This window comes from Ischnura elegans, chromosome 8 (genome assembly GCF_921293095.1).
Source record: "Ischnura elegans chromosome 8, ioIscEleg1.1, whole genome shotgun sequence".
Taxonomy (NCBI): Eukaryota; Metazoa; Arthropoda; class Insecta; order Odonata; family Coenagrionidae; genus Ischnura; species Ischnura elegans.
Window position 1 is genome coordinate 94,178,354 of NC_060253.1, and position 13,848 is coordinate 94,192,201.

A 13,848-nucleotide genomic window follows, 5' to 3' on the forward strand; every position below is an offset into this window, starting at 1 on the left:
CCTACCAGCAGTAGTGGGGGTCCGAAAAAAATTACAATTCTATCTAGAGTAAATTGGATGCCCAAGGGGAGGGGCGTGGGCTATAGCCCCTTAGTACTTCCCATTGATCCGCAACTGAACAGATTATAACTCCACGTTCTCCACTCGTGCTGTAGACATGTTCCACTGTACACAAATCCGACAAACTCGAAACGGCATGGGCTCAATACATATTCAGGGTGGCCATGAAAGATTTTGCCTTGGCCTTGGACCCTACAGGCCGGGGGTCGACCCTGATTGCCCACATCCGTATGTCCGCCAAGAGACACTTCCCTCGCCGTCCGCAATCATCAAGGACCACCTCCCACCCCTCCAGTTCCCCCCACCCACTCGCCCCGCACTTCAATCTGGAGCACGCTGGAAGAGGAGGATGGGTAAAAACAAAAGACTCGAGAGTCGCGGCGATATGGTGTAAGGGAGAGAGACGCCAGTCGTACCTTGCCCCTCACCAGAAGGAGACGCCGACATTCCGAACGACTCAAACACATCCACGTCCTCCCCAAGAGAAAGATAAAGCAGCAAGTGCGCCCGGAGAACCCCCTGGAACAACAGAGGAGACTACAAGAGTGGGGAAGGAAAAGGTAAGCACGATGAAAAGTAGACAAGCCAAAGAATAAGGGAATGTCTAGCATATGGGATCAGGTGTAGAACTAATGCGTGAACTGAATAAAATACAGCAAAACTCACTGATAACGGATTTCAGGGGAAAAGTGTTCAATTCCGTTACAAGCGGGATTTCGTTTTATCCGTGAAAAAGGATTTTGCCCATTACATCAAAGGATTTCCGGCTAATATCCCGTAAATCGTCTTTTGAGCAACATATCCGTAACAATTACCCATCATTCCACCCTTTCCATCAAACGGTTTTAAAGGGATGGATTTTAAGAACAAGGGTAGAAGTGTGTGCTGATGGACACACGATAGAATTACTAATAATAGCGACATTTGCCTTAATTTCTTTATAAAAGAGGAATAATTCTCCAACGGACCAAAGAATAATTTGCAATAGCGGGACTTTATACAATCCGAACTAGTCACGTGCAAGTTAAAATTCGCGATCATAGTAAAGTCCAAGGAACCGGAAACTCACCTCGTTATCCAATGGATTTCGTTACATACATGATCGCTATAAACGAATTTTACTGTACAAAAGAATGCTACGCCATTCGTCAAAAACTACTGCGGGCGTACAGAAAGCATTACTCAGATGTTAAGCAAATTAGGATGGGAGCCGCTGGAGACTCGGATGCTGCGCGCTAGGCTTAGATAGAAGGAGCAATTGAGGACAGATATCTTTAAGAAAGACACGGATAATATCATGTTAGAGCACCAATATATTTCCAGGTCCAAGAGAAGCGATTAATTAAGAGAGATATTTTGTCCAGCTGATAGATATAGGAATTTTTATATAGGTTTTTCCTCCAAACAATAACGGCCCTTAATTAATGCTACTCTTAATTTTGTTTGAGCATTAACTTTTTATATGTAAATGGCTGCATCCTTACAACCCCTGCCACACGCCTTTTGAGGCAATTTACGGGATGGTAGGTAGATGTAGATGTAGAAGGTGCCCAACATAGTTGAATTTTCAACACTGTGGCGGGATATCTACATCTACATGCTTCCGCGCAAGACAATTCAATTGGCGTGCGGTGAGGGGTGTTACGACAGCAGCCGTTAAAAATAATAAACAATTTTCTAAGTTCCGCCTAGCTTTTATTAAAATACTTAATTGTTAGAGTGAAAAACGCATGACCACAACTATCTGTTCGGCAAAATCTCTCTCTTAATTGATCGTTCCTGTCCGGCCTCAATAATCAGCTCCAAGAAAAAGATGGAAAGGCTTTCTCACTGATTGATTCTACCCGGAGGTTGGTTTCAATATGTGAGCGTAGAGCTTACCCCTGACTTAGCCACACGCTCGTAGATATCGCTACACAATTGGGGTATGTTGGTCAGTTCCTCCCCAAGGGGCACCTCGTATTCCGAGGATTTTATTAGGGGATGTCCGTAGGCTTTACCTGGATAGAAAAATATTAAGAAAGTGAGGTTGAGATGGAGTAGGTTTCTTGCGAGTCTCTTGCGAGTAAGTCTCTAATCCTTATTCAAATAATAACAGAAACACGGCTTTTTTCCGCCAAATTTAATAATGGTCTTAATAGTTAGGGGAAAATGCACATACCACTACGCCAGCCTGGATCCTGAATTTTTAATGGCATTTTCAAGGCTCCAGCGTTGCGTAATGGTCTACACCTTGGCCTGGAACTTCCTTATCAGATTCCAGGGTAAAGACGATGGTACCGGTGATAGAACGGAACTGTAAATTTTTTAATGCTTACTCGGTGATCGCTGGAAGGTTTTTAATATATTGTATCCTTTACGATACATATATACGTATAATGTACGACGCATGACTTTAATCAGGTACTGCAGATGTTTAGAGTTGCATATTTGGACCAAGAAACTGTTCATATTTTAAATGATGCATCGTTGCTTAGGGTCCTAATGAAATCTTATACCTGTACCTTTGAAAGCATTAGACGGGATATTTTAATACAAAGAATTATGCAGATTCGTGTTTTAGTAATTGAATTAAAGTTCGTTCAATCCTAGGTTCTCAATTGTGTTCACAAAATTCCGGGTTTAGATAAAGAAATATTTTCTGGCTATCTCAACAATATAGTACAACGCAGTCTTCTGATTCAGCTTTCACGCACAATTAAAGGTGGTCCAAAGGAAGGAATTGCATGGTGGACACACAACCCTGCACGTTTTTTTTTACACGCCAACGATTTATAATTTTTTCGGGAAGATTTCAACTCGCAGATATCTAAACTAACCTTCGAGTGAGTAAATGATCGGTGTTACTCACCAGTCAGCAAATTGATTTACTATGACACTAGTGGCCTAAATTTCACAGCTCTCAGACTGCCGTTATGTGGCGTTAAAATTTGCACGCAGGCAGTAAACAGTGTGCATTGATTCAATAGACGCTTGCCTCTTTAAAGCGTTAGCAGCAGAGCGTAAGAAAATCCGAGGCTGCTTAGATATAGCATCGTACATTTACGAAAATACGATGGATAGAGAACGAAAATAACACTTTAAAAATAAAGAACATATCCGCTTGTTTTATATAGGGATATCTGAACATTCTAAAGTAAATCCTGTTTTCAATAATTAAGTCTACTTGAATTCAGCTGAATTTTAATGCACGCTGTTTTTTTTTACGTGAAACCTTCAGCTATTTCATACCTACGTAGAGTGCACGGAATTTAAAGATCGATAACCAAGCATGATGATTATATTGAAAGCTGAATTAGATTCGTGTGTCATTATGGCAACGTAATTTACGAGTTTTATGCGTAGCAAGATGCTCCATGGGAATATTTGGAAGGGGCAGCTCTTTAATTCTTCCACTGATATCGCAAGATGACGATAGCGTGTGTCAAAGACTTCTGAGCTGTCTTTTCCTAAAGAAAGCAAATACTCGATGAGAGGAAAGATTTCGTGCATTCCCGGCGAATAGACTTAGTGAAGAGTTCTCGGGATCGCCACCGGGTCAGGAACTGCATATCTGCCAGTTATGCAGTTACGCAGTTCCTGACCCGGCGGCGATCCCGAGAACTCTTCACTAACTAGATGGGAGCATTACCACTCAGCTTGAAGCTCGTGCATTCCCGCGTTTGTTGAGACATGGGCAAAAATTATTGAGAACTGGAGGCATGCATTTTTTTCCATTACGATGTGTCATTAGAATTCAGATTGTGATCAGAGGTAAACCAATTCTTTGTCATATTGGACGCATTCAGTACTATATTCAACGAACACTGCATTAATAAATTTAAAAAAAATATTTTTCAAATCCAGTTTGCAATGTATCATGGTATTAAAAACCAATTAGGGCTTACCGGTTGTAATTTTAAATATTTGCAACTTTCTCTGTACCGGAATCCTTGGAAATTCATCAAATTTATGACCTGTCCATCGTCCATGCATCAATCTAATTGAAAACTAGCTTCATTTCATGTTAATGTGACTCCCATATATCCCTTCTGCAATTTGATATTTATATTCCGAAATATACCGAACTTTCAAAGCATCTCTACAATTTTTAATTATTCTAATAATTCCAACGCTACTTTTTTCTGTTGTTTTGACAAAAGAGCTAATTTGGGTCAGTTCCAGTAACATGGATTTCTCATAGCTCCGTTTACTTATACAATAATGTTTTTAACCACACTATCTCTTATTTTAAATGATGTCCTAAGTTTCATTCGATAACTCTGTAACCACGCCACCGAGCCCTTACTACCAATAGCTTTCTTTAAGAACTTTTCTTTCGTTAATAATTCCCATCTATAACAGACATAAACGTCTTGTCTGCACGATGGTTCTCATAACAGTCAATCAATCATTGTCAGCGCTTTTTGATCAAAGATTCAATAGCTAATGTGATTCTTTTCCTCACAAGTTCCGCAATAAACGGTTATAGAACAACATTATGAGAATCATTCCTGTCTTGGAGTGAAATAGATAGAAACCATAGTCTATGGGTAAGTCTGCTACATTATAGAGACTGCATGGATTAAAAACATTAATATCATGAATGAGCCAATCGAATATCAGTATTTTCATAACTATATTTTTTACTTTGATCATGACAAGATTGGTTAAAGCTCTATAATTCTACGCTAAGTATTTTGAATGAGATCTTTTATGAAGCTAGGAGTAGCAGCAAGGCTGAAAACTGTTAGCCATGGCTATAAATACAATCGGTAGCATTGAGCTAATATCCTGTTTGGCTTAGTCACCGTGACGTGTCCGCGTCGGAACACATTTTGGTACACAATACTCGAAATGTTTACTATCGTTGGGAAACTCAACATCATCCGTTCAGCCGCAAGGTCATCGTCCAAAGGAACCGTATCAATGAGTAACGACCTCACCTTCCAAGTCCCCCTTCCCCACACTCCAATCATTCCGTCCATACGACACTCGACTCATTCGACTTTTCCATAACACCGCCACACTTCCACGACTGAGGTTAACAACGGTTAATGTTACATTCAATTAAACAAATCCTGAAGAACTTGCATCGGATTAATAATAATATTAGTTCATTAACGAAGCGCTTAATTGTAAGATGCTGATTGTTGTAGTCGTGGTAAATAACTTTTTTCTTTACAGATTTAGGCATGATCACTTGCATAAAATCCTGATTTCAAACAATTCTAATGATTTATTCATGAAAATAACTATAATATTACGCTAATTGTCTGTAATTTTGCAGGCATCCACAAAGAAAAAATATCCGTCAACACAACTCCAATAACCTGTGGCAAACAAAAATGTATCTACTATACAAGTCGTATCAAAATCCTTCAATTTATCGCCGATTGCAATAATTAATTAAGGTATTTAAGCATTCATTCCTCTGAGGGAATGGTAAGATGATTAAAGCGGGTTTTACGTACGATTGGGCGTACAATCTAGTTTAAATGGTTAATGTCGGTGGTTAAAATGGGGGTAATCCGGGTAGACTGCATGTTATTACGGGATTTTTTCTATCTGCGGGATTTTTTACAACTTAAATTTGAAAATCGATGACAGATACGGCAATTTACAGACATTTTGAATAAGGAATGAGATGAATTGCATTGCAAAAAATGCCAAAACGCTATTAAAAAATCCCTAAAAGTCATATATTTAAAGATCAATCAATAAAAAAGCCTACAGCACTTGCCAATTTATGATCAGACAAAAGCTGCAAATTTCTTACTCCTCCACCCCTTATCTCTTTGCCTCGATTATCATTCCCTGACCATCCTATCTACTAACAGCTAAATATCCTACCAAACTACATTAATCACGTGCCTTATATCAAACTCCAATTTTATCTATATCGGTTTAAACAGACAAAAATTTGTACTTTACGGATTATGATGACATTTCGGATTTAAAAAGGGATAGTCGTCATTCAAATATTAAATTGTATTCTGAATTGATTAAACCCAAAGCATACGCAAAAGTTGAAACCAATCAACATTTTGTTTACCCTACTTCAGCTAAAACTAAGAGTTTTGAATATTTTAACATGAAGCTACTTAAAAATCACATATTGAGAACAACTTTTCTTTCTTTACTCCAGTTAAACGCCCATTTACAAAATTGTGGTTGGATTATTTGCAAGAGTTGAAAAATAAGCGGCCTAAAATATTGGTGAAACTCTTATGAGAAGAATATGGTATCACTTTCCATTTGACCTGACCTTGCTTTAAATTTCTCGTGAACCATAGTCAGGGTGATACCAAACCCTTGTTAGATATACTGAAGCGTAAGAAATAATATACTTAATGCCATTCTCGAGGACAATCAAGCTATCTAAAATACAAAACTTTAGGCTGTGAATCAGTTTCACTGCTTATCGACTGCTTTCGGTAGAAATTTATTTGGACATACTGACCTAGGAAAACGGTGTAATTGGAGGAATAATTGTCCAACGCTAATATTTTATGACAGACTGAATGTCATTTTTTATTTAATTGTATTAATACATCATGTTACGTGAAATGATAATATTAGTTAAATAAGGAATTGAAATATTTGTACTGGATTTATTTTAACACGACGCGTTTCGTTCAATCATTGCAGATGAACATATTCAGAAGAAGTTTGAAATATCATGAAGAAAAGTAGTGGAGGCAATATGTTTGATACACTTTTAATTTATTTTATTTTAAACGAATGCCAATACTAATTTGTTAATTCTTCAAGCTATCCTTTTTGCCCTTAAAGCGTATCCGTTTTGCCCGGGGACTACGGGAAAAACGGATAATTGAAACGTTTGTATTTAATTCATTTTAGGAGAAGTTATTTTTCAAGTTCTTATATATATTTTTTAAAAGCCGAGTTCAAAGTTTGTGAATCAAAGCACTGATAATTAAAAACAAGTTCTGTTGATCATATATTTGTCTTGTTTTTTCTACACTCTTCCTTAAAATCTGCCTCTTGCCCGGGTCTCCCTAAACCTTAAAAATAAATATACGGTTATTATTTCCTTAATATAATCTTATTGACTTCGCTGCTCTTTTGTTTGATAAATTCCTATTTCAGCTTTGTATCACCAATAATTTTCAATACCTACCTAAGAAAATTTCTCGAGCACGCTCCAGTGACAAATATTATGGTCCACAAACCGACCGTATTTGAATTTAAATATAAAGTGACAGAGGCACAACAGCTATATTTGGATTCCATTACCTGTCACATGTTACAATTTAGCAATATAATCTGAAGAATGCATTTCCGTTTGAATGTTATCACGAGTATAAGAGTACTTCAGATTCGTGATAGTGAAATGGACAATGCAAAAACCTGCTCAATATTGCTCTCTGTTGAAACAAAACATTGATGAAGCTAGATCAAGCCTCGAGGTATATTCGACTGAATAATAATAAAGAACGATTATCTTAACGCAAAATTTGAGTAAATAAATAATGCAGAGCGCTAAAAAAATAGTGAAGAAAAATTAGATAAAAGTTGCCGACCAAATGTGGTCAATTAAATAAATGAAAAAATTCTACAATGTATATGTGTCTTCAAAGGGTTGAGAATAAAATGTATTTCCTGGCTATTCAGAGCGAGAAAGGAGATGGATAATGAAAACAATCTGACTCATAATATACTCATGAAAAAAAGAAAGAGACGAGCGCTGAGATGAATATTTCAGGAGAGGGAGTAATGTCATGAAAACCAGCACCAAGAATAACGAGTCGTATGTGAAACTTTCTCGCGTTTTACCCCAAGAGAAGTTTTTTATCTCTTCCTCCAACGTTTTGACAAGCGACTCGATCATCATTGTCAGGGAATTCAATCCAATAACTTTGATTTTCTCTTGGGGAGATCTTCACCTATATTGTTCACCGGGAAAGCATTTGACATTTGTTTATCAACGAGACAATTATGCAAATGTATCATATAAATGTAAAATACATCAATGCTATTCCTATTGGGAAACAGCAGTCAAATAAATTGGCGATTTTCGACACAAATGATACAAACGCATTCAAACGGCGATTGACCCTTATGACGCCTAAGGCATATACGTAGGTGACCCTTTGGTATGATCTGCGTCAGAACAAAAGTAAAATAGGAATAAGTATACGAATGCTTAATTGCATTAGACCTTAAGAACTGAGTTTATCTTTAGGTTAATAAAAAATGCAATATAACATCACATTTCTTAGAATTAACTCAAAAAAAAGCAAGAAAGGAGAGGTACATGGCAATTTCATTAACGCCTCTCAGTCGCAAAAACACGGGCTATAGAATCAGAATCGGAAACTTCCATGGCTCCATCAGCTCTTTGCGAATCATTATCTAATGAGAGAATACTTCTTTGCTCAACTTACTCTCCTCAATATATCATCCTCGCTTCTTCCGTCTCCAGTAATCCCACTTTTAAGATAACGAATTTTGAGAATCAATATCATTCGCGTTTTTTACTACTCCCAATTAGCATGCCTTATTAGTAGGGCCATATGGTCCTGTATTACTAACTTTATACCACCATATCATCTTTTATATTTTTTATGTTTTTGAGTACCCCATAAATAGTGAAGCATTATTTGAAATGTCAACAAAAATGTTAGACTCGAGGAATACATTCTTGTATACCCCAAATATCCCCATTCCTTATTTCATCTCCAACACACTTGATAACCATTTATTTAGCTAATAAATTTATACCGTATATTTTGGATAAAATTACAGAATGTATGTCGTTGTTCTATCATCAAGTAGATCAAAATATTTTCTAGTCGAAATAATCATTCACGTGATATACTAAAGGATGATAAGTTAATTCAATCTCCTTTGCTAAAAAAATAATTTTTTAAAGTGAATTCAACCAACTGTTTCCATTAACTTACTTCATAACATTTCAAACTCATATTGAATACGTTTACCGACAATGAATATTATTTCACCAAACTCGATAGAGTAACACAAAAAATATTAAAAATTATGATCAATATGCCATTAAATATTATCATAATATGATTATATCAGCAATACACCGTTTCCAAAAGAGTGTATTTCCAAATTCCTGCCCAAAACTATCATGTCGGAATAAACAAGAAGAGCACTCAGCAAAACTATCTCGCCGCATGTATCGTAACTAAGCGTTTCAGATATTATTATATACAGTATATTATTTCCTTCGTTTGACTCTATTTTTGTCTAATTATAGGTAACAATTCCCAATTAGGATGTCAAAAGTGATTATACCAACTAAATCAAACATATCTACCGCTAATGCTGGGTTATTTTAAATTATTCTTCACTCAGCATCACTTCGCTTTTAGTCCAAGAAGGCCACAAAACCTTACGTAATTACCGTTTATCTTTATACCGATTACTACATATCAACCTTTCAACTTTGACTACATTCCAGAGATGTACTCATAAAATTGCAGTAGAAAAATAGAGGCATAGAAAAAGTTCTCATGTAAATAAAAGCGAAATTTCAGTAAATCCAGTGTAACTAGACATTCCACAGACATCAAGGGAAAGACAGTTTAACCACCACGACCAGGAATTGGGTAAAAGACCTCCGAGGTATCAATGAAGTCTTCCTTTATCAATGAAGATAAGGGAGGACAATAAATAAGTCTCCAAATGCTGCCGAGAGAAACTGACGTTAATTTCAACATGCCTGATGCCCTCTTGCCTGCGATAGTAGCTACAGACTCAAATCTAACGCAAATAAAAATCATTCCTCACTCCAGAATGAACGAAAAAAAAACGTAAAATTCGCACTACTACCGTGGAGTCATTGAACTCACTTCCATCGAGCAATCGCATGCAAGGCAGGTATTTCGAAAAATTATGAGTGACGCCGTCAAGGGCGGATTTTTTTAGCCAAGGGCCCTCGGTGGCATCGTGGTCTTCGGGCACCGAAATGTACGCTCCCCCTTCAAAAAAATTGCAACAGAACTTGCAATAGAAATTGGCGAGCGAGTTTGCCTTTAATGCTATCAGCCTTTTACGAGGGTGTTACCCAGGAAGTAATGGACCACAATCGTTTTCTCAGCAGACAACAATGATGCGAATACGAAACGCCACATATGCATCATCTGAAGTTTCATGGATACGCGCACAAAATTTCTGGCTGTTGCTGGTAGCTGCAGGACCTTTTCAAAATGGCTTCTGTAAATGTACGTTATAAGCAGCGTGCTATCATTGAATTTCTCACTGTAGAGAAAGAAAATGCAGGGAAAACTCAAAAATGATCGTGCTAAGTCTATGGAGTACTTGCTGTCAACAGGAGTACTGCTAGTCGCTGCGCTCAGAGTACGAGGACATCAGAAGGCGGTTCGGCGGTGTTCCGAGATTTGCAGCGGTCAGGGATCAAAACAAGGATTGCTACCAACAGGGCAAACACGCCCTTGTTTCGCTCAGGAAGAAAACCATAGAACAGGATGGAGATTACGGGGAAAAATTGGGTGTGTAGTTGAAACATCATTCTTTCCATAGAGTCAGTGGCGGATCCAGGATAGGGAAAAGGGGGGTCTAAGTGGGGTTAAAAATTCCACCAGTAGTGGGGGTCGGAAAAATTACCATTCTATCTAGTGTAAATTGGATATCGAAGGGGGGGCTACAACCCCCTTACTGCTTGCAATGTATAAACATCTAAGAAAAAAACATGGTAAATTACTGCCTTGGCAACCCTCGTACAACTCATAAAAACTATGCACTCATAAAAATGTTTTTGAGAAATGTACTGCAAAATTAGGACTTAATTATTGATGTAGGTTTTTGTGGAGTGGTACAGTAGATGTAGCGAGGTTTCCGGGTTGACCTCCGCGTCTATTCATCTTCCGGACTTGAAACCTGAAGGTGCTTGCAACAGCACGAGTGACATTGTCGTCACGAAGATGTACCTATAGACGCGGAGGACAACCCGGACATCTCGCGACGCCCATGGGAATAAATAATTTTTACTTTAGGGAAAACTCCATTGCAAAAATAAAAAAAAAATAAAAATAGCGACCTATAAAAAGATACCATGCAAATTTAGATAAGCCATTCTAATTAGACACTATACAGACATGAAGGGTAAGACAGCTTAACTTTTAGTTAAGGCAGACACTTGGTTCACTTCTTACAAAATATATTTATAAATATTATTTTGAGGTATTTTGATTTTATGTCCTTGCTCATTATTTATTGAAGGTCCGTCGTAAAATTCGTCCGATGTGCTCCTAAATATTTTTAACCAATGAAGAAGGATACAAGAGCTTAGCTTTAAAATTCGATCAAAGATTAGGAGGGGGCGCCCGTCCCTTATATGCGTCCACATCTAACTAAAAATGACTACTTTTTGGATTTGAAAATTATGTACTTGAAACAATTAACATAGGTAATCAACTGCACATTGTGGCACTATTGAATTGTAATTGAGTTCTCAAACCATTGGTGAGAGACATTAAAATTTACTCGTAAACTTTGATATTGAACATTCAAAACACCTTCAACATTTCTACCCCTTCGATCACTTCGAACGCAATGTGCTCACGAGTAATTTTTGTCAACATGTTATGAGATGTGTCATACGTTGCACAAATAAGTAGATGCTTAAAACTAAGGTAATATGTCAAACAAATGATGGACCTATACAAAAAGTAAAAATTGTTTAAAATATAATTAATAGTAATGGGCGTAACTTTGTCGAAATCCTTTATCGTAGGATTATAAGAAATAAAAACTTGGCTATTTCCACATGGTAATTTATTGCGACCGACAATGGTTTCGCTACCGAGTAACATTATCAACGTGAGGAGTTACAGGCAAATTGACCAGCAGGTATATATATATTGGTCACAATAAATTACCATGTGGAAATATCCAAGTTTTATATCATCTATTCCTATTTTAAATAGTCTATCTTTTAGACCTAGTAGATAAACTGAATTATTCTAATTAACGCCTAATATAGACTGAATCTCCGTTTGGTCTGAAGGAAAGTGAGGGGCCGCAGAGGCGAGGAATAAAATGGACAATGAGGCATTTGACAGCTGGACCACCACCACGGGGTTTCCGGGGGCCTTGGATGTGGGCAGCCCGGAGACAGCGCCGCCGCCGGTGGTGGGCTCAGTGCCCAAGATCCACGTGTTCTCCGCCCTCGACCACACGCTCTTCGTCGGAATGCTCGTCGTGTCCGCCATCATCGGCATCTACTTCGCCTTCTTCGCCAAGCAGAAACAAAACACGACGTCCGAGTACCTGATGGGCGGCCGCAAGATGGGAATTGTACCGGTGTCTCTTTCCCTCATCGCCAGGTGAGTTCTAGCCTGAATTCCTTAACTCGAGAAAGTTTCCTTTACTTCTATTTTCCAATTGGTGTTCCACCAGAGATATACAGTAAAACTCGCTTAGAACGATCACGCATGTGACGAAATCCCCCCATTAAGAGGCGAGTTCCCAGTCCCTTGGACTTTCCTATAATCGCCAATGTTAATCTTTCCGCATGTAACGAGTTCGGAAGATACGAAATCCCCGCTATTACGAACTATTATTTGGTTCATTGAGGAATTATTTCCTCTTTTACAAATAAATTACGGCCATATTGACTATTTTACTGTTCCTTACCATATCATCAGTTGTTCTCACGTGAGGCGATCGCCACTTGTTATGCTGTTGGTTGCGATGAGGTTAAACTGTCGATCTTAAAATCCTTCCCTTAAAAGCCGGTTGATGGAAAGGGTAGGATGATGGTTAATTGTTACAGATCTGTTGCTAAAATAAAGGAGAGTTACGCAATTTCAGCCAGGAATTCTGTGATGTATATGGCAAAATCCTTTATTATGGATATAACGAAATGACGTTTATAACGAAATAGAACGTCGGTCCCCTGAAATTCGTCATTCGCGAGTTTTACTGTGCATAAAAAGGTTGGCAAGAAATTGGGCGAATGCGACGTAGGATGAATTAGATGGGGGTATTTTGGTCTTGATTTTTTGTTAATGTTGGGAAATGACGAAGTCTCACATCATGAATTTCACTTCGTTAATAATGTTGGACTAGTTGGAAGCTTGACGGGAGATCTTTCTCTTTTTCTTGAGCCAAAAGGGTCTTTTATGTCTAGAATCTTGACGCCTTTTTAATGTAGGCCATGATATATTTAACTATAGAGTAAGTATTACTTCCCGGTGATTCCACATGCAAGAACGTCGAGAAGTAATGGGTTAAGAGCCAACCGCCCGTCTGCAACATACCGAAACGTTAGCTGTAGGTTTCAAAAGTAAGTAAAAATCCAACAGATTCTAATTTTAAATTGCTTTTCGCCAACATACCGAAACGCTAGATGGAGATTTGCAGAAAATTAAACACAACGCATAAAAAATCCAAATCATTCTGATTTTAATAATTTTTCCCCTGACGTGAATATTATTAATACCAACATGCTAAAATATACAGAGTATCCGTCATTTTACACCGTTGCGGATTTAAATGCAATGATACAGAAAAAAGTAAATTATTCACGTCGATATAAAAGCCAAATTGCTAAGCTTTGATGGGGACGCATCATAAAATGTGCACCGAAAAGATAGTCATAAATTATGCAAAGACTTGGCATTAAATAAGTATGAGTCCACTTGCCAACAGGAAAAAATTATATAGGTTATACTTCAATAAACAAAGAAAGGGTTAAATTTTTGGGCGTGTTAAACCTCCATGCATAATTGGAGAAATAAAAATAACATCAACTGAACCCGAATACTATAGTGTATTGATTTACGGATAGAT

General features: G+C 37.7%; 1 protein-coding gene across 1 annotated transcript in view; it reads left to right on the forward strand.

The window, feature by feature from the left end:
• The first annotated feature begins 444 nt into the window (after positions 1–444).
• LOC124164597 (sodium-coupled monocarboxylate transporter 1-like) overlaps positions 445–13,848 on the forward strand; it is a 31,379-nt gene continuing 17,975 nt past the window's right edge. Inside the window, exons 1-2 of the mRNA XM_046542009.1 lie at positions 445–620; positions 12,062–12,380. Coding sequence (XP_046397965.1) covers positions 12,094–12,380 — 287 coding nt within the window. The 5' untranslated portion in view covers positions 445–620; positions 12,062–12,093. The remainder of the gene's footprint in view (positions 621–12,061; positions 12,381–13,848) is intronic.